Source organism: Hemicordylus capensis, chromosome 4 (genome assembly GCF_027244095.1).
Source record: "Hemicordylus capensis ecotype Gifberg chromosome 4, rHemCap1.1.pri, whole genome shotgun sequence".
Classification (NCBI taxonomy): Eukaryota; Metazoa; Chordata; class Lepidosauria; order Squamata; family Cordylidae; genus Hemicordylus; species Hemicordylus capensis.
Genome location: NC_069660.1, coordinates 248110871 through 248132825, shown reverse-complemented (window position 1 = coordinate 248132825; position 21955 = coordinate 248110871). Strand labels below are relative to the sequence as shown.

Below are 21955 nucleotides of genomic sequence, written 5' to 3'. Positions count from 1 at the left end.
TTCCTTTTACTGTAATTGGCTAGATGCTAGACAGACTTTTTTTTTGCCAGCTAGCTACCAATTCCTAATTAATGAGCAGAAATTTTAAAGATGATGCATATCAATAAAATTTTTGTTCAACCTCATTTCGTTATCCTACAAAAGAATGGCTCTGCTATTGTACCCAGGTGATACTGTTTACATTGCATCTTCCTGCTGAATTGAAATTTAGCAGGAAATTGTTTTCCATCTATCTACAGTGCCCAAGACCTATGAAGCCCCCTTCAACAATAAGAGTCCCTTGATCTGAGCTACCCAGGAAAATCAATTACAATATAATTGTATGCATATTTCCCCCCTCTGCTTGTGATGTGCATCTACATTCTCCATAATGAGAAAAAACATAAGATGTACAAGTTTTATGCAGCTTTGGGACATTTCTGATTTATTGTGAACCTGTCACAGTTACTACTTAATTATCCAAAATGGAATTGAAATAAAATACCTGTATTGTGAAGCATAAACAAACATATCAATAGAAAGAGTTTTGTAGATCTGTATAAGAAGTAAAGGTATATTTGCTTGGGTTTTTACACTTCTGTTGGACAAGGGAATGTGTTATAAATTCAGATTCTTTTTAAAAATCCCAAACAAAGCAACTAGTAAATGAACTGACAAATCTAATTTAGTTGCTTTTTCTTTCTGAAAATTTTATGAGCCTATCTAGTTCCTGCTAGAGAGACTGAAAAATTATGATCTCCAATTAATGGTTTTTCCTAGGGAGTTGTCATACAACCGTTTTAAAGATGGTCTGGTATTTATCCAGCTTATAAACCCTATGTGTCCCTTCTCCCCTCAAATCTATAGTACGTCTATCCTACACTAGTCTACAATTTTATCTGTCCCCATGCGCAGTATAGCTGTAGCAAACATGGGATCAGTGCAGCCTGTGTAGTAAATGAGGCCAGAGTTGAAATATCATCCCTCAAACTACCAGTGCAAGGCCTGCTGTGTTCTTATAGCCTATGAAGGACTGGTGCCTCCCTGACTTCTATCATCAGGGGCACGGGTGAGTGGGCAGGAAGAGGGCAGGACTTCCCTGCTTGTTGCCTTTCTACCTTATGAAGTGTGTATATAGCTTTAAGTGATCTTGCAAGAGTTAGTTTCCTTTCCAGCCCCCTTCCCCAGGCCTGTGTACACTAGGGATGTGCTCGGAACTGCGTTGGGGCAGTTCAAAGGTGGCAGGGGTGCCACTTTAAGAGCTGGGGAGGCTCTTAAAGGCACCCCTCCCGCTGCTTCCCCCCACTGGGAGTCCTTTGTTTAGGAAGCTAATCAGGGCAGCAGCGTACCTCCCTGCTGCCCCATTGCTCGGATATGGCCAGAAGTCCCCGACACGCCTGTGCAGGCAGGCACATCTGCCTGTCGGGGACATACACACATCAGGGACTTCTGCCTTATCCAGGCAACAGGGCGGCAGGGAGGTATGCTGCCACCCTGATTAGGACGGCAGCGGGGGGAAAGCTGCGGGTGGGGTAAGTGCACCCTCCCCTGCTCTTAAAGCGGCACCCCTGCCACTTTTGAACTGGTGGAATCGCCAGTTCTGTGCACATCCCTAGTGTACATAGGGTCTCTTTGTATTGTGTGGCGCTTAAATAGAGTGTGTGTACGTATGTAATGGAATTGATATTCTCTTTTGCTTGAGAATTAAACAGAGACCTGTTGTAGATGTTCCCAGTCTCCTGTGTGTTAACTGGAAAGCAAGGCTACTAGGTAACCTCCTCTCTCATACCTACCACACCCAAAGAACACTACACACCTCAGGCTGCTGCAGTAATGTTAACTGACACATGACTAAGAGGAGCGGCCCTTCCATGAGGCAAGGTGAAGAGTTGCCTCAGGCAGCAAATTATTGGGCATCAGCGAGATGGCAAGATGTCCTCCTGATTCAAAAAAAAAGAGGCAGGCAAATAGGGGAGGAGAGTGCATATAAGGGGGATGGTTTTTGATGCCCTACTTCAGGTGTATAGAGGTCTTGAGCTGCCAGTAATTAGTAATATGCATATTTTGTACTATATTTGGTATGCTGCTTTGCATGCTTATTTAGCTTTGAATATACGCATTAAATTAAATGCAGCATTTAGTACTTTTTTGGCTAGTTTCCTGCACATGCAGTTTTGTGCAGTGAGGCCAAACTAAGACCATGGTAGGCTGCTGTCTTTGGGCTCCAAACTGGAGTGCTAGGAGTGACTCTGAGGAAGATCAATCTCAAGCATTTTGTCCAAGCTGTGAGTCAGGCAGACTTCCCGACAGTCTGGAGAAGATGGATAAGACTTGCCTTTGCAATGGGGAAAATATACCAACACAGTACATGATGGGAAGAATCCTGGAAAGGATTGATTTGGGTTAAAGTAGTTGGGTTGATCTTCTAACAGGGTTTCTGTGTCTTTAACAGCTGATAGACATCCAGAAATTTAGTATATGATGATTTCCCCACTGTTTCATATCTGTTCTAAAATTTCAATTCCTCCCCGCCCCACACACACCAAACTGCTATAAATGGCTCAAGAACCCTGTCTGAAAAAAGTTGGCAATTATAGGCTGGGTCCAAAAGGCCCATCAACAAGACCACTGTTGTGTTCTCTTGCCCCACTGCGAGAAAAGACAAATCAGAACAAGGGCGTTCTCCTTTTCCATCTTCATATAAAATAAAATGAAATAAAATAAAAAAATATAAATATAAATATTTATATACCACTCTTCAACCAAAGTTCTCAAAGCAGTTTACACAGAAGAATAAATACATAAATAAATACATTCTCCTGTAAAGGAAGAATTACATTGTGCACATGTGTGTTTTTAATAAGGAAAAGTGTGTGCGCGCGTGCACACGTGTGTGTGTCAATGTCAGGGCCAGCCCTAGCATTAGGCAGGGTGAAGTGGCATGCTTCAGATGGCAGATTTTAAGGTACTATTAGTGGCAGTAAATGGTTAGTTGGGTTTTTTTTAATCATCTTGCTAACAAGAGCATTGCCATTGGCTTCAGTGTCTCAAGCACCAAAAATCTTGGGATCCTGGTTCCTAAACTAATCTCAAATGCTAAAAGCCTGAGGCACTGTGCAGACAACGGTTGGGTGTTTTGTACACAGTAGTTGTGTAATTTTTAGTCAGCTGTTATAGGCAATCTGGGCTTCTTTGCTTCAGGCTGTGCTTCTATTACTTTGCTTCTTCTCATCACTCAGAACAGCAATATTTTTGTCATGGGGCAAATTCCAACTTTTGCTTAGCTGGCACACAGCAGACACTGTCATGTAACTGCACAAGCACATGTATCTCACTTAGTGCCTGTGACATCACTAATGTCACAGTGAATAACCCCCCTCCCCACCACAAGTGACACAGTATATCATGCTGCTGGCACTGGAGTCACGCTACAAGTACAGTTTGTTGTTCTTAAATAATTAGATGTCCTGACAACATTAACTTGACCATTGTGCAAGAACATGTAATTCTGAAGATCTATATAAGATGTCCAACATTTTCAAGGTAGCCTCTGGAGTTTTTCATAACAGGGGCACTGTACCCCCAAAACAGAAATTATTGTGGGAAAAATGTAATCATCTTCCTATACCTTCCTACTATTCTGTTGATCAAAAGAGTAATTCATATTAGTAGTACATTCTGTCTGAATAGATATAATAAAATGATCAATTGCTAGGGCTGGGATCCTAAAGACGCTTAGCAGGAAGTAAATTCCACTGAACTCAGTGGTAGTTACTTTTGAGTAAATATGCATTGGATCAGGCTGCATGAAAAAAAAGATAAGCAAGTGAATTTATGCAGAACCTGACTGTGCTCACAGATTGTATTAACAATGTAGTTTCATGCTTAAAGTAGGGAAATTGCTTCCCTCTGCCCCCCTCCCCCATTCTGTGTATGCACCATGTTTTTTCATTTAATTTTTTTAATGCCTGGAGTACATCTTTCCCACTGTGGCAGATGCACAGAAGCAATCATGAGAGCTACAGTATGTTTTCCCTGAAATATTAATTGTAAAAACTATTCTTCAGAATTGTATGTTAACAAAACTGATTGTCACACTGTGGAAATTAGGATGGTAATTTCCCCCTAAATAATACACAAAATTATGTTTTCATATGCTTTCCCGGAACTCTTTCATACCTTTAATGTTCTCAATATGGGGCTTCTTACAGTATATTATAAATTAGCATCAATTACTATAGCTCACAGCATCATCAGTCTAGAGAGAGACAACAGAAGTCACATTACATTGTACCACCAGATGCTACGGGACACCTTGTGCACTTCATGAATTTTCAATTGAAAGGCACAGTTGCCAGTTAGAAGTGTTTACTGTGTATCTGTTCTATATAGTTGTTGTTTGTTAATTCCTGTTCAGCCCATCACTTGTATCTGTAAATGGCTGTTTTCTTCTTACTGAAGCAAATGCTAGATTTCTCCCCCGCCCCCATACAATCTAATATGCAACATACATGTGGCTATCCTTTGAGGATGTGAATAGGCAAAGCAAACACTGTGTATGTCATTGGCTAATTCCCAGCCTAACATACAATACTTTACTCCAGACCCTCCCAGAACATGTTATTTTTTCATCTGCACAATGTGTTATGTCCAAAGAAAATGCATCTCTAGATTTGCTCAGACATATCCATGCTCCAGAATAGTCCTAAAATATATCAGTAATTCCCAGCTTCATAGATGCCAGAAACAATCTTTTTTGATGGTTCAATGCCATGTCACACTCATGGTCCATTGTGTTGTATCCCACCATTCTCTAAGGGTAGATAAGCAGCCTTTCCAAAAGGCATCAATGTCTAGAATGCTAGTAGTGTCCCCATGCCTTTTAAGAAATAAACAGCACACATATAGTATGTGAAACTTTCCCCATTACTTTATTTTCAAGCTTCGGAAATTTTCACCTGATAATTTTCTGTTGGCTGAAACTGTTAAAGGCCTTTAACACCAGAGCAAGAGTTGTGAATCATACCGATGATTTATAATTGAGGGCTCAGTCATGTACATGGTACTCATTTTCCTCTAATAGATCTGATAGTTAATTTGATAACTCACTGAGAGAAGCTATAGTTTTTTCTGCGTAGATTTTCTGGATTTTAGCCCTAGACTGTGCCTAATCATGAAATGCTCTAAGATAGTGAAAGAGCTACTTTCCCATCTTCCTCCTATCTTCTTTCCCTACTGCTACCATCACTATGACTACTATCACCTATATACTGCTTTTGAAGGGGGGGGGAATCCCAAAGCAATTTACATAGAAAAAGTATAATTAGAAGGTTTCCTGTCCTCAGAGGGATCACAGTCTAAAAAGCAACACAAGGTAGACACCAGCAACAGACATTAGAGGGGTGCTGTACTGGGGATGAATAGGGCCAGTTCTCCCCTGTTAAATATAAGAGAATCACCTCTTTAAAAGGTGCCTCTTTGCCCAGTTAGCAAGGGCACAATCCTGTATGGCTAGCAGCATTCTGTCATTGTTCTACAGCAGATAAAAGGTATAATGGTTGCACTCTCATTGCACAGTATCATTCGTAATGTAACATATTTTATATTATTATGTAATATATTATATTATTGGTAAATCATAATTTCTGGATTAAAAGCTGGCAGTTCTAAAGAGAATTGACTGCTGTGCTGAAACAATCCTAGAGGCTGCTCTCTGATGAGAGTTCCAGGCAGTCATGTTCTATAGCTAGTAAGAAAAATTACAGCTATATATGTCATTACAAGCTCCTGGCCTCGTGGCCCAAACTCTCCTTGGATCAATTTGGAATTGACTCAGTATTTATGAATTTCTTAATTAACATTCAGGAAAAAATGTTTGTTTCTGGGAGTTCTCTCTTAGCTTGTTATGTTTGTGCATGTGCAATGATAGTAGCATACAATGTATGATATGATACAGTGTGTATGTATAAACATACACAGGAAAAGGATCTGGACACAATACAGCAAACACATAAAACATTTGCAAGGAATGGTCAAAAGAATTGGCCCAGTGGCCCACGTAAGAAAGAGAGGAGAGCTTGTCTTGTGGTAGCAAGCATGACTTCTCCCCTTAGCTAAGCAGAGTCTGCCCTGATTGCATTAGAATGGGAGACTTGATGTGTGAGTATTATAAGATACTAGCTGACCCCACACAGAGCATCTGTGCACTCTTTGGGGCTGGCGGTTACCTCTTCCCTCCCCCCCCCACCTTCTGCCCCAGCCTCCACTTCCAGGCCCAGCCACCTCTCCTCCCCACCGCCACTTCTCCCCCGCCCCCACCCCGCCCTGGGACTTGCCTCCACAGCTGGGCTGGGCCCACCGCTGCCTCTGGCCTCTGCAGCCAGGCCTGCCACTGCGACCAGTCCTCCTGGGTGCGCCTCAGCCAATCAGGTGTGTCCGCCGCCCAGCCAATCAGCTGGGTGCTGGAACACACATTCCAAGGCATACCCAGGAGAATTATATATATACTAGCCAACCTGCACAAAGCATCTGTGCTCTCTTTGGGGCTGGCTGTATGTATCCCCCTCCCTCCCTTCTGCCCCACACTCTTGCCCCTCTTCCACTCCCCTCCCTTGCCACTCTCTCTTGCCCCTCCCCTCCCTCACCACTCTCTCTTGCCCCCATCCCTCACTCGCCACTCTCTCTTGCCCCCTCCCCTCCCACTCTCTTGTCCTCCCTCCCCCTCCCACCCCTCTCTCTCACCCTCCTGCCCCAGTCTCTCCTGCCCTCCCCCCTGCTCCTCTCTCCTGTCCTCCCGTCTCCGCCCTGCCTCACTCTCTCTTGCCCTCCCCCGCTCCACTCTCTCTTGCCCTCCCTCTGCTCCTCTCTCCTCCCCCTCCCCTCCCCCCACTCTCTTACCCTCCCCTCCCTCACTCTCTCTTGCCCTCTCCCTCCCTCTTGCCTTCCCCTTCCCCCTGCTCCCTCCTTCTTGCCCTCCCCCGCCCCACTCTCTCTTGCCCCCATGTCCCTCCCCCACACTCTCTTTCCCTCCCCCTCCTCCTGCATTTCATTTTACAGTACTTATCAGCTGCCACTCCTCTGCCCAGGCGGCGAACACGGAAGTCCCACCACCCGATTCCCTCCCACCCCAGCCTCCTGCGGGCATGTGGCCTCAGTGGCCGGTTCCACTGCTGCCTGGCCATGAGCCGCCTCTGCGGCCGGGCCCAGTGCCTCCACGGCCTGGCCCGCTGCCGAGCTGAGTGCTGCCTTTGTGGCTGGGCCTGCCAGGCCCATTGCCGCCACTTGCTAGCCTCTGCGGCCGGCCTCCTCTCTCCTCTCCCTCCCCACCCCCAGGCTGCCGGGCCGAGTCCCGCCACTGCGGCCAGGCCCACCGCTGCCTCGCCCGGGCCCACTGCCTCGCCTCCACAGCTGGGCCAGGCCTGCGGCCACCTTCACTGCCCACAGCCTGGCCCGCCGCTGGTCAAATTCTGCTGGGTGCACTGTGCCAGCCAATCAGGTGCCTCCGCAGCCCAGCCAATCAGCTGGGCTGCCAGGATGCATTTTCCCTGGCACACCCAGGATAATTATATAGATAGATAGATTCCCCTTAGGGGGGTGGAGCCACTCTGGGAAGAGTTGAAGGTTCCAAGTTCCTTCCCTGGCATCTCCAAGATAGGGCTGAGAGAGATTCTTGCCTGCAACCTTGGAGAAGCCGCTGCCAGTGTGCATAGCAAGGGCATAACTATAATAGAGCAAGGGGAGACAGTTGTCTGGGGGCCCACTGCCTTGTGGGGCCCCCCAGAGGCAAGTCACATGACTGACTCCCCCAGCCACGCACCCGCCCAGGCTTCCTTCAGTTGTATTCATCCTCTGAAATTGATGTGAGTGTCAAGACCTAGAGCTACCAGAACAGCATGTCTTTCTCTAGTACTATTAAATGACTTGCATCGGACTCCACAATTTACAAAACCTTTAAAAAATAAATTAAGATGATGTTCTATTGTGGCACATAGGAGATAGATAGATATAAATTTTACTATGCTTTTTGTTACCACTATTTAGCCTCATTTAAGATTTCTTTACTTCATGAGCTGAGCTTCAGTGAGTGGAGCCCATTTTAAAATCTTGTCTCTGGGCCCACTCCAGACTTGCTACGCCCCTGCTGTGTAGACAATACTGAGCTTGATGAATCTATGGTCTGACTCAGTATATGGCAGCTTCCTATGTAAAGAGAAGATGTCAGACAAAAGGCTGCTCAGTCACACGGTCTGGTCACATAATTCACTGCAAAATCAGCAAGAGTTTCATGGGCTAATATTGAAGAACGTCTGCAGTTGTGTGTACAAAACAGCCTGAACTCTAGCCATTTTTTAATCTTCCAGAGAATTTGAGGGAAATGACACTCAGTTGATAATACAGCCAACTATTATGAGCTGGACAAATTCATATTCCAAACCAGGAAACTATATAGTTCTGTGACATATCCAGCAGCTGCTCACATCGTATGAGGGCCTATGGCATGACCACACAATCCTATAGGTAAGAGCAGTCCCACTTAGGATTCAAGAAATGATTTAGAGAGACCAGGATTTTATATCAGTCATCAGTACTTTTGCTCTACAAAACAATTCCCCCCCACCCCGGGCATTTAATTACACAACAAAATAAGAACTAGGTGATTAATCAGCCCAGCCTATGTGTCTGGAGTGCAGCAGCAGGTGAACTGGGCAATGTGTCCAACATAGACTGAGGCTTGGATTCAAACTTACCTTCAGCCATTAAGTTCACTGCGTGATTTTTGGATCAACCACTACCTGTAAGTCTAACCTCTCTCTCAAAGTTTTTCTGATTATAAAAGGGGAGGGGGGAAATAATACATTCTGCTATGAGGAATTATCCTTTGAGGAAGGAAGGGATAGAAATGTGATTGATAGAATTAAACATAGACACAAAACGACTTTGTAGATTGTTCAGTCTTAGGGGAAGTTAGATAAGACACCACCGTACTATTTTTTATTTATGTATACATTCTTTCAAACAAGAAGCACTTTCAAAAAAGTAAAGTCAGGCCTTTGAAAGATTTAGTTTCTAGGACTCTGCCACTTGCTCCCATTAGTGTTGGCTGCTGAACATGGCATGTATTTTTTAAAAAACGTATATCTGCAAACATGTCACAGAGCAGGATCAAAATTTAGCATCACTGTGACTGTCTCTTGTTTCATTATTATCTCTTTGGAAGGTATCCCAGACACCAATACCTTGGCAAATATGATGTGTTGCTTGGTAGTTCATTTTTATATCAGTACACAGAGGCTCATATTTCAAGGGTTACCCTTTTAATATTCCACCCAATATCCAATGCAAATAATAATGTCAAAACTGAAAAACCAGGCAAGAAGAAATAAGCCAATAAATGGAACAAACTCGAGGCATCTCTCCCTGCTGATGTAATCCCTTATATGCAGTAAAACAGCATCATAAAAAGCTGCATCTTCTCACCCCTGAAAGCTGTTTTCACGAGCCAAAATATGACACCCCATTACCTTCTAGACCAGCAACTACAGGAACAATCTAGAGAAAGTCAGGGGTGGGAAATCTTATTGAAATCAATTAATCTTGAGCATGCATAAGTGTCAAGAGCTACAATCCTGAGTTCTGAAATCAGAAAAGCGGACTTCTGAGTAAACCTGTTCAGATTGAGCTCTATATCCCATGCTGAAGAAGTATGGGGCTAATTTTTGTCACTGTGAAACTAAAGTAGGCTTGTTTACATGAGCATTTGGGGGTGGGTTAGAGAGAGAACTCCTATCCTAGTAGCAGCACATGATCAGAACCTCTGTTTGGGTCAGCCACTCCAGGAAACACAACAGTAGGCCAGGTGAGGCATCCATTGTTGAAACAGAGCTATAAGCAGGCCATCCCAACATGTTTTGCACTGCCAGCAGACTGGAAAGCCTCACAATGACAGCAGTTATCCTCTAATTGGCCATGAAGGAGCAGAAGGTGGACTCAGCCCTGCTGAAGTTGGTCCAGGTACAGGACGATAGACTGTTTTGCAGATTGGCACATCCACAGACAGCAGCCCTGTAGCCACAGACCTCTATTGTTTCCATGCCTGCTGGGTCCCAGTGGCTGGGCAGAAAAAGTAAATGGATTCACACAACTAGAAAAGCAAGGTAGAAGAGCTCTCCTCTCCTCCTACCTTGGTTAAGAGCAGAGTACAAAAGTTGGATTAACCCTTCTTTGAACAACTTGCTGAAGGTATTTGCATGGGCTCTCACAATTATGCAAAATAGGGTTACCCAGTTCCTACCCTGATTTTAATCTTTGTGTGAACAGGCCTAGTAACTTGTAAGGTGGATGGACTCGATCACAACAGCAATGCATGCATCACTGAGAGACCTTAAAGGCCAAGCTGAAGACAGATCATCCTGGAGAGAATCTATCTATGTGGTTGCTAAGAGCTGACACCGACTTGACAGCACTTAATCAATCAATCAAGAAGTGGGGAGGGAGGATTTGCCAATGGCTTCACGAAAAAGGAGGGTTTACTTGTTGAAAACTGTTATTTCCCAGCCCACATTTGTATGCAGTGTCACCCAGTGAGTCTCTGTAGTTATTGGGTAGCATCCACAGTTGTCCTTAGTTTGTAGGATTTCAACTTCAAACATTCATTTTACTGCTTTTCTTGGACATTATGTTGCTTTGGAATTATTGATCTGATTATTGAGTGTTAAAAATATGTTGAAAATATAAGCAGTTAAAATATAATTATTAATTCAGAATTTATGCTATCCCCACCCCTGGGGCAGATTAACACATAGGCAAAGTTGGCACTTGCCTATGGCACCAAATTTTGAGCGGCAGCAAAAAAAGCAGGCTGCTAAAAAGCAGGCCGCTTTCTCACATTCACATTCTCTGCACCTTCTGCCGGTTTCCAGGCATGTAGTCCAAAGGCAGCATGCTTACTGGAAGGTGCAATTTTGCCAGCAACGGAGGCGAGGTATGTTGGCTGTGTCCCAGCTTTGCGTGCCTGCTGCACTTCTTGTGCATTCCTGTGTCACCCACACTCTCCAATAGGGAGCAGAAACAGCATCTTTCACCCCTCCCCTGCCTGCACGCCACTAGTGAGGAAGTCAGAGGCAGAGGGAGGCTGGTGGCAGCCCATGTTCAGCTGCCGTGGCCCCCTGGCCCAGCCCCTACATCTGACATCAGACGCAGGGGGCTTGCTAGCCACACCCCCACAACTGATGTCAGGCGTGGGGGCGTGGTCTCCCAAATGGGGCCACATGGCCAGATCGACTCTTTAAAGGTAGGGAGAGCCCTTCCGGCCATGCTGCCAACTCAGTGCAGCCGATCCCTCTCCCAAATGGGACCACACCCTGTTTGGGAGAAAGATTGGCTCCGCTGCTTCGGCGAGGCCAAGAGCGGCTCTCCCTGCCTTTAAAAGGCAGGGCGTGTCACTCTGGCTGTGCTGCCAAGGCAGCACAGCTCAATTTCAGTCCCAAACTAGAAAATAACACCCCCCGCCTCTGACATCAGGTGCGTGGGGGGCATGTCTTGAGCTTCAAGGCCTTTGAACCTGTTTGCTCAATAGTACCTCCGCCCCTGGAGAAAGTAGTTCCCCACCACAACCACCAGCCTCCAATTTCTCCCTGAAAGTCTGTCAGGTGCACTCTTCTGGCTATTCCTTCAGCAGATCACCTGAGCAATTGAGGCGGCAGAGCTTCAAGCTAAGTAAGTTGTCTTCTCCTGCCCCGTCATTGCTTGGTCTTGCTGCAGGGGCTGCCACACAGATGCTACCACCAGCGGAGAGTTGCTCACCGCTGCCAGCATCCACATGTACGTCTGAGCTTCATTCTCCGAAAACGCTCAGCTGGGATGGTCCCTGTGCAGCCAGAGGGCTGAAGCCAGAGGGCCGCACCATGGCCAAGCAGTAGGACATGCTCTTTTGCCTGCTGCTCATCAAGGACTCAGGCATGGGCCAGAGACAAAATAGTTTAATCTCTGCTGGGACAGAGAAGGGTGGCAAATCTTTAGCTGCCTATGGGCAGCAAAAAGTTTAATCCACTCCTGCCTCCCCCCCGCTGCAATTACTTAAATGTGTGTCCAAGCATCTTTCACTGTAAAAAAATGGTGCATTCTGCTACTTTAAGAGGCATCCATAATTTGGTATCTGTAGATAATTGGGAAATATGATATTCCATTTTACCCCCCCCCCCCAAGTATATTCTGGTGTAAAAAGTAGTGCATTCTGCTAATTTAAGTGGCAGGATTGTGTAAACCGCCCAGAGACATAAGTTTTGGGAAGGTATAAAAATGTGTTAAATAAATAAATATGCAAAATTTGGTAACTGTGTAAGTCATCAAGATTGGGAAGTATAACGACTTTGCACAAACTCTTCAAAATATATGATAGAAAAATAAAGGTGGAGAAAGCTTAAACTACTTGCAGAATCTTCAGTGAGAACTGGAAAGAAAAATAACTGAAAACTCAGTGGGATTTTAATTAGAGTATCGCCTTGCATGAATGAATAAGTTTGGCTGAGCGCGGGGGTCAGGACGCGTTCAGCGAATAAGCTTGGCTGAATGCAATTTAAACCAGGGACAGCTTCTCTGTCTCCTAATCTTGACCCTGTCTGGCATCTGCTAAAACACAAACCGCTTTTATAAAATACTGTGCTTACTTCTTCACTGCATTACTTAGGTAGAAGTGCAGAGTTTTTTCCAAGCCTAGCTAAGCCCAGGAACTCGGACAAAAGAAAAGCTGACAATTAGAACGCGGCATACTTAACCGTACATTCTACTTGGTTTAAAACAAGAAGCAGAACTTGTGGTTTAAAAAAGGAAAATTCAGAAATCTTCATCGCACTGAAGTACTCCGCAAAGACCCAATTTACTGGGACGAGAGCGCGGACGTTAAAACGTCACGAATTACTTTGCCAGCTGATCGCAGAACTAGAGAAGTTCTCCGAACTACTACACACCTAAAAGGAAACATTTTCGTTTTGCGCAGCAGAGTGGAATGAACCAAGCAACACGGGGGGGGGGGAGAGGAGGAGAAGTAAAGAGAGCGGAGCGATTTTCTCAAAGGAGGTCGGGTAGGGACGTACCATTATCACAGCGAGGGAATGGCAAAGCTGTCACTTTTAATGTCCTCGCTTTGGTTCCCAAAGGCGAAGAGAGACGCATCCCTTTACACTGAGCTGAGAACCACTGAGTTGGCCATGGCGTCTGGCTGCCGAGGCGAGAGTTTTGGTCGCTGCTGCGGTCGCCCGGGAGGACTCCCTTCTCCCTCCAAGTCAGAGATGGTGCGGTCCAACGGGCAACCGCTTCCTCTTCCAGCTCGACTCTTTCGCCCAGATCTTTTCCGCCGCGAATCGGAGAGCGAGAGAAGGACGGAGAGAACGAAGGACCGCCGGGGGAAGCGCGCGCAGCCTCCGCCTCCCGCGGGCCCCCAAGATGTCGGTGGCGTTTGCAGCGCCCAGGCAGCGGGGCAAGGGCGAGATAACGCCGGCTGCCATCCAGAAGGTGGGCTGCGGCGAGGCCTAGTCCGGGGAGATTGCCACTGCTGGGGAGGCAGTGGAGGGGAGCGGAGCTAGGAGGGGCCACCCTGTCGCCCCCCCCGGCCCCGAGGGCCAGATGGGTCCCCGCTGCCGGGGGGACGTGGTGGCTCCGCCTTGGAGAGAGAAAGGCAACGCTGGCTGTTCGTGTAGGGCTCCCCTTCTCTACTCCTCCCCGTTGGCTAAGCCATTATGTGAAAGCGCCTCTCGTGTTGCTTCATTAGTCCCACCAGCAGCCTTGTAAGGTAGGCCGTTGTTGTGACACACACACACCCATTGCAGGTGGAGAGGCTGAGGGAGGTGGCGAGTTCATGGCTCTGAGCTGCCTATGCTACCTACCTGTTTAATTATTAGTCCTCTCCGTATTGCTCGCTCGCGCTCTTGTTCGTATTGGTGTACTGAAAATAACAGGACTCAACTCAGACTCTTGTGTCACCAGCCCACCCAGTTAAGGAAAGGAAGAAGCAGGACTTCCCTCCTGATCGAGCAAAGAGGCACCTTCTTGGTTGAGCAGGGGGAGGAGAAGCAAAAAGAGCGTATTGAAAATAACAGGACTCTACTCAGACTCTTGTGGCACCACCACCAGCCCACCCAGTTAAGGAAAAGAAGCAGCAGGACTCTCCTCCTGATCGAGCAAAGGGGCACCTTCTTGGTTGAGAAGGGGGAGGAGACGACGCCAAAAGAGCACAGCGATTTTCTCAAAGGCGGTCGGGTAGGGAGGCACCATTATCTCAGTGAGGGGATAGCAACGCAGTCGCTTTTAATGTCCTCGCTTTGGTTGCCAAAGGCGAAGAGACATGCATCCCTTTACACTGAGGTGAGAACCACTGAGTTGGCCATGGCGTCTGGGTGCCGAGGCGAGAGTTTTGCTCGCTGTTGCGGTCACTCGAGAGGATACCCTTCTCCCTCCAAGTCAGAGATGGTGCGGTCCCACGGGCAGCCGCTTCCTCTTCCAGCTCGACTCTTTCCCCCAAGATCTTTTCCGCCAGCCCACCCAGTTAAAGAAAGGAAGAAGTAGGACTCCCCTGCTGACTGAGCAAAGAGGCACCTTGAGTGAGCAGGGAGAGAGCAACTGGCCCTATCCAGGGGTGTAGCTAGGGGAGAGGAGTTGTTCTCTTTTCTCCTCTCCTCACTGACTCCTCAGAGTGAGGGAGATAATGAAGACAATAGGGAGGAGTGGCGCTGGAGGGGCCCCAGGCTCCTTGAACCCATCTGCTCAATTATAGCTACAGCCCTGGCTCTAACCAACCCCAGCACAGCATTCCTTCAGGATGTACTGTTGCTGATGGCTTTCTTGTGTTTCTATTTAGATTGTGAGCCCTTTGGGGACATGGAGCCATCTTTATTGGTTTTTTTATTTCTCTATGTAAACTGCTTTGGGAACTTTTGTTGAAAAGTGGTATATAAATGTTGTGGTAGTAATTGTAGGTTTGCAGAACAAGCAACCAGATACGTTAAAAGACAAAGAAGGAAATTGTTGTTCATATACTACTTAAACAAAATCCCACAACATTGTATAGAGCAAAATATATGAGAAACTATTTCCTTGTCCAAAAAAGAGCTCATAGTTTGATTGTTTTTTTAAAGGGGAGACAGGTGGTGGTACATAGGAAAGAAGTACAGTAGCAAAGGAACCTGGTTGAATGCGCTGATATGCTGCTTAAAAAGAGAAGATTTTCCCCCAGAATATGAAAGTGTTGAGGTGTCCTGTCAACTATATGTGATCCGCCCCCCGCCCCCGTAACACCAGTGTGGGTGATGTGGGACTTCCTATATTACATGATGAGCCATTAAGCGGATCTCTGAATCCAAAGTACCTGACAGGTAGGGAGTGCCCGAAGAGGGGTGTGTGTGCGCGTGTACATGTTTACTGGTGGGGAGCGGGGAGGTACTATATACTTGTTAGTATTGACACTACTTATAAAGCCACCTAATGGCGCAGCAGAGAAATGCTTGACTAACAAGCCGAAGGTTGCAGATTCAAATCCCCACTGGTATGTTTCCCCAAAACACCTACATCGGGCAGCAGCGATATAGGAAGATGCTGAAAGGCATCATCTTGTACTGCACGGGAGGAGGCAATGGTAAACCCCTCCTATATTCTACCAAAGAAAACCACAGGGCTCTGTGGGCTCCAGGCGTCGAAATCGACTTGACGGCACACCTTACCTTTATTGACACTCCTGAAGTACTTGATTGGGATGAAAGATGTATGGCTAAAATTGAAGGAGATAAAGTGTCAAATGATCTTGAGTATAAGCCTTTAATCTTCACTGGTTGGTGTGGATAGGAGGTTAATGACAAGATGGGAGCTATTAATTCGCACCTGTTGATGTAAGGCTGCTGCTGCATAGTTTAAAAACCTGACTGTAAAAACACTTGCATTACTGGAAATACTAGAAAATGTATAGATAGCTGATATGGCTCCTGGTGTTCATGACAGTAGTAGTTGGCTTTGAAAAAGAATTCTTGTTGGTGCCTGTTGTAGCCTTGATGCTTGCAATCTTCAAATCAGATTAGTTGAACTCAGTGATATTATTCTAGAACTACTTCTGAATAATTGTGTTCTAGTGACAGTCCTTTTTGAAAAAGCTATTTTAGGTTTGTATATAGTAGCATAATCTCAGGCCAGCAACACTTTTAATTTAAACTGTCCTTAACCTCTGTTGTCATCTGCAATATGGGAAATATTGACCTATCACATATAAACGTTTTAGAGTATTTAGAAGTGCCACTCATGCACATGATAGGTATTAATTCTACATTAAAAATAGTTCAGGTAGTGGTAAAGTGTGCTGTCGAGTCAGTGTCAACTCCTGGTGACCACAGAGCCCTGTGGTTGTCTTTGATAGAATACAAGAGGGGTTTGCCATTGCCATCAGTACGAGATGATGCCTTTCAGCATCTTCCTATATCGCTGCTGCCTGATATAGATGTTTCCCATAGTATGGGAAAAATACCAGGGGGGATTCGAACCAGCAACCTCTGGCTTGCTAATCAAATAATTTCACTGCTGTGCCATTTGGTAGCTTTCAGGTAGTGTACTGTAAGCAATTTTATAAGAGCATAAGAACAGCCCTGCTGGATCAGGCCCAAGGCCCATCTAGTCCAGCATCCTGTTTCTCACAGTGGCCCACCAGATGCCACTGGAAGCCACAGACAGGAGTTGAGGGCGTGCCCTTTCTCCTGCCATTACTCCCCTGCAACTGGTACTCGGAGGCATCCTGCCTCTGAGGCTGGAGGTGGCCCACAGCCCTCTGACTAGTAGCCATTGATAGACCTCTCCTCCATGAAGTCATCCAAACCCCTCTTAAAGCCATCCAGGTTGTTGACTGTCACCACATCCTGTGGCAGAGAGTTCCACAAGTGGATCACGCGTTGTGTGAAAAAGTACTTCCGTTTGTTGGTCCTAGACCTCCTGGCAATCAATTTCATGGAGTGACCCCTGGTTCTAGCCTTGTGTGAGAGGGAGAAGAATTTCTCTCTATCTACTTTCTCCACACCATGCATGATTTTATAAACCTCTATCATGTCTCCCCACAGTCGTCTTTTTTCTAAACTAAAAAGCCCCAGGTGTTGTAGTCTTGCCTCATAAGAAAGGTGCTCTAGGCCCCTGATCATCTTGGTTGCCCTCTGCTGTACCTTCTCCAGTTCAACAATGTCCTTTTTAAGATGTGGTGACCAGAATTGTACACAGTACTCCAAGTGTGTTCGCACCATAGTTTTGTATAAGGGCGTTATAATGTTAGCTGTTTTATTTTCAATCCCCTTTCTAATGATCCCTAGCATGGAATTGACCTTTTTCACAGCTGCCACACATTGAGTCAATACTTTCAATGAGCTGTCCACCACAACCCCAAGATCCCTCTCCTGGTCCACTATATCTATTTCTGCATTAGCAACCAAGCACTCCAGCTCACCCATCTTGGCTCGGAGGCTTCTGGCATTGGCATATAAGCACCTATACACTGAATCTCTCCCCTGATGTATGCTATTCTTTTGACTCTTTGACCTGCTGGCACAGGCTTCCGTCTGCCTTATGTCTTATAGTTTCTGATAGCTAGTGTTGTTGTAAGAGTAAAATCAAGAACTAACTACTAGATTTTTTGTAGTAAAATTAGTAGGTAGTAAAGTTGAGTGTTGGTAGAAGTTAAAAACAACAACACCCTGGTCTTTCATGGTCAATTAAAATGGTGGTGGAGTGATGGAAGAGTCATGGCTCTGACTGACATCATGAGAAAGTAGGTATTATTACTTTCATCATATGAAAGTAGATATTGCTGGTCTTGTGATAGCAAGCATGACTTGTCCCCTTAGCTAAGCAGGGTCTGCCCTGATTCCCCTTGGGGAATGGAGCTGCTCTGGGAAGAGCATCTAGGTTCCAAGTTGCCTCCCTGGAATCTCCAAGATAGGGCTGAGAGAGATTCCTGCCTGCAACCTTGGAGAAGCCACTGTCAGTCTGTGAAGACAATTCTGAGCTAGATAGACCAATGGTCTGACTCAGTATATGGCAGCTTCCTATGTTCCTAAGGTTTCTTCCTTGGTTTCGGGGGAAAGTATTTGACAAATTCACTGCTTTGAAATGAAGAATTGATTCTACTTATTCAAGAAAAGCCTTGGTTCTGTTCTTCTTCTACTTCTGTTCTAGAAGTCTTGCTTGGGTGAATCTGATATTCTTAATACTCTTTTTTCCTAGTCTTAAATGTATTTGTTGTGGGGGAAAACTGACATGAAGAATAGAATAGCATTTGGTGTGCATTAGAATGAATTTGCTTTATTCTGAGAGCTTGTTTTATTATTTCAGATGTTGGATGAAAACAACCATCTTATTCAGTGTATAATGGATTACCAGAATAAAGGCAAAACATCAGAATGCTCTCAGTAAGTTCACTTATCTGAATGTAGTTCATATTCACTTTTGCCAAATCTGAGCAATGCTCCAAAGAACCTGCTGTACATGTGAAACCAGTCTTCCAGGTGTACAAATGGATTGCACAAGGTAGTTGATGGAAGGTATGTGGGAAATATAACGAATTCAGACTTCTAGTTATGCAGCATTACATCAAACTCCTTTGTTGGCACAAGTAATATTTCTTAATCAGGTAACTTGCTTGAATCATTTGTGTTCTGTGACATGCAGATAAGTGTGGCCCAGTTGTCTGGTAAAATGCTGTTTCCCCCCACCAGTAGCACTACCTAACACAATCCAGCAAACGTGCAAGAAAACAAAATAGTATTTATTTGGCAACAGAATACATTTAGAGAGGGACCGTTCTAAGCTCTCTGTGGGGTGTGCTGTGCAGACTTGCTTCAGTAAAAGGTAAACAACTAACTTGGTTCTGCTCAGAGATCTAGGAGACAGCAGGGTATCTATGGGAGAAGGTATCTGCTGTGCTATAAAAGGACCTGGACATTGATGGGTTTTAAATATTGAAACTAGTACCAAAATCAAAATTGGTAACTAGTGCAAGCGGGTCAGAATCTGAGAATATTGCTGCTTCCTACTCTCACTTACAAGTAGACAGACTTCTGAATTCTACAGCAGTTGAAGTTTCTGAGCAGTTTTCAAGAGCAGCCCAAAGCACACCACATTAATGTAATCTAAATAAGAGGTTGTTAAAATAGCTACAGTATAGTTTTGGACAGTGATCACATGGGAATTTTTAATTGTACTTATATTTGAGATAAACTGTTCTTCTTTTTAATAGGTATCAGCAGTTATTGCATACAAACTTGGTCTACCTAGCCACCATAGCAGATTCTAATCAAAATATGCAGTCTATACTACCACCAGTAAGTATCTTATAAAAATATTTGTGTACTTCCCCTCATGCATGAAAGTTTATTTAAAGTATTTTATTTGGCAGAGGTAGAATGAAACTTGTTGCAACTTGTATCACACTACTGCAATTTTTTGCCTATGTGCTTATCCTGTAAAACTAAGCTAAAATAAAATCTTATGACTAACACTTGTTTGATTTAAATAGAAAAACCATCTTAATGTGATATTTGCCAAGGTTAGATTCCACATACTAAGTCAGTTTACCAGGCTTTCCTATGAATAGGTGACATGCTCTTTCATTATTAAAATATTTTATATGGCATTTTTTAATGTTCACTCATATTCATTAATGAGGTTTGTAAGGCATATTTGCATTGTCACAGAGGATGGCTTTCTATTGAGAATACCGATTAAGGGGTATTTATCAGAACAGATTTAGTTTTCATATATTAATAACTGCTAATAACAGAAAAAGTCTGTTTCAAAAGACTACTTAATTGCTTAAATTTTGAGCTCTATTTAGAACCATTTTGTCATCACACTGCATGATGCATCCTACCAAGGTAAAGAAGCTTTGTGTTGATAAAACCTATTGGGTTGCATCCAAAAGTGCCCTTGTCTCATGAAAGAGCCATTTTGCGTCTCTTGAGGCATTGTACAAGAAAAGCAAAAGTCAGTCCAAAGATATCCTTTTGCTTATGCATGAGGTGCAGCCTCTTGCACAAGTGAAAGCATGAGAACTACTGCATACCCCGCCTAGTATAGCACTTGGGAAAGCCTTGCACTAGCAGCTGTGTTCCTTCTGCTCACGGTTCTTTGGATCCAGCCTATTTATCACAGCTGAATAGAAGAAATACTGAAAATTACTAGTTGCTTGATTGAGATTGTAGTTTATAATATGTTAGGACTGAGTTTTATAGCGACATTGCCTTGATTTCAAATTCTTAGAAATGCAGTCTTGCAGAGGCAAGAATGTTGTTATGGCAGACAATCTAAGGAGAAAGGAAATACAGTTGTGTGTTTTCTAAAACCCTCGTTGTAAGGCAAAGCACATTCTGTAACACTGTAGCACAAAATATTGGTCTTTTTCATTAGTGGAATAAGTTTAATGTTGGGGTTTAGAGCAGGATACATTGCTATAACTAAATGCAACAGAAGTTTTAAAATGTAAAATGCAGCGAACCTAGTCATATTTTGTCTCTTAAGTGCCCAAACAGCCATAGAATAGCTCTGGAAGATGCTCAGGCGTTAGATGTCAAGAGGAAGATAGCTGCAGAGCAGCTATTTAGAGTGTTCTTCTGTCTGCCCTTGTTGTAGTGGATGGTATACTTTAAGGCCAGATGCCTTCAGTTGATCACAGAGATTGCAGCAGGACATTGGAAAAGTAACATACTCTACAGTAAATAAGTCCTAAGGTATTTTATTTATTACATTTTATGTCCCGCTCTTCCTCCAAGGAGCCCAGAGCGGTGTACTACATGCTTGAGTTTCTCCTCACAACAACCCTGTGAAGTAGGTTAGGCTGAGAGAGAAGTGACTGGTGCAGAGTCACCCAGCAAGTATCATGGCTGAATGGGGATTTGAACACCGGTTTCCCCGGTCCTAGTCCAGCACTCCAACCACTACACTACTGCTGGCTCTTTTTATAGATCAAATTTGTAGATTTTGTCGATCAAATCCCAGCACCTTGAATTGTGTCTGAAAGACTACATGGATTTGATGTATGTTTTGGTGTACTGCTGCAGGAACATAGGAAACTGCATTATACCAAATCAGACATTGGTCCGTCTAGCTCAGTATTGTCTACACTGAATGGCAGCAGCTCCCCAAGGTTTCAGGCAGGAGTCTTTCCCAGCCCTACCTGGAGGTGCCAGAGATTGAACCTGGGACCTTCTGCATGCAAGCAGCTGCTCTGTCACTGAGCTGCAGCCCCATCTCCTAAGGGGAATAGCTTACATCATAGTGCTCACATGTAGTCACCCATCCAAATGCAAACTAAGGTGAACCTTGCTTAGCAAAGGGACAATTCATGCTTACTACCGCAAGACCGGCTCCCCCCCCCCCCCCAAATGTATAATATGTATCTAATAGAGTCTACCTGCCAAGACTCATTAACAGTTGCCAGGCAGCCTCAATGTATTCTGTTACAAAAATCTATCCTTAAGGTTGCAAAGGCTCTCTCCAAACTGGGGGAGTGGGCGACAAAATGGCAAATGTGGTTCAATGTTAGCAAGTGTAAAGTGATGCACATTGGGACGAAAAACCCCAACTTCAAGTATATGCTGATGGAATCCGAGCTGTTGGTGATGGACCAGGAGAGGGATCTTGGGGTTGTGGTGGACAGCTCTTTGAAAGTGTCTATTCAATGTGCGGCAGCTGTGAAAAAGGCCTGTTCCATGCTAGGGATCATTAGGAAGGGGATTGAAAATAAAACGGCTAACATTATAATGGCCTTATACAAAACTATGGTGCGACCACACTTGGAGTACTGCGTACAATTCTGGTCACCATATCTTAAAAAGGACATTGTTGAACTGGAGAAGGTACAGCAGAGGGCAACCAAGATGATCAGGGGCCTAGAGCACCTTTCTTATGAGGCAAGATTACAACACCTGGGGCATTTTAGTTTAGAAAAAAGATTGTGGGGAGACAT

The 21955-nt window shown here is 44.8% G+C and overlaps 1 protein-coding gene across 4 annotated transcripts in view; it reads left to right on the top strand.

The window, feature by feature from the left end:
• Positions 1–13259: 13259 nt before the first annotated feature.
• Positions 13260–21955, top strand: part of SS18 (SS18 subunit of BAF chromatin remodeling complex) — a 43489-nt gene continuing 34793 nt past the window's right edge. For 2 of the 4 annotated variants that reach the window (XM_053247029.1, XM_053247027.1), the window contains exons 1-3: positions 13260–13488; positions 18325–18401; positions 19229–19313. In XM_053247029.1, coding sequence (XP_053103004.1) covers positions 13420–13488; positions 18325–18401; positions 19229–19313 — 231 coding nt within the window. In that variant the 5' untranslated portion in view covers positions 13260–13419. The remainder of the gene's footprint in view (positions 13489–18324; positions 18402–19228; positions 19314–21955) is intronic. The other 2 variants (XM_053247028.1, XM_053247030.1) reach the window with 2 other exon arrangements.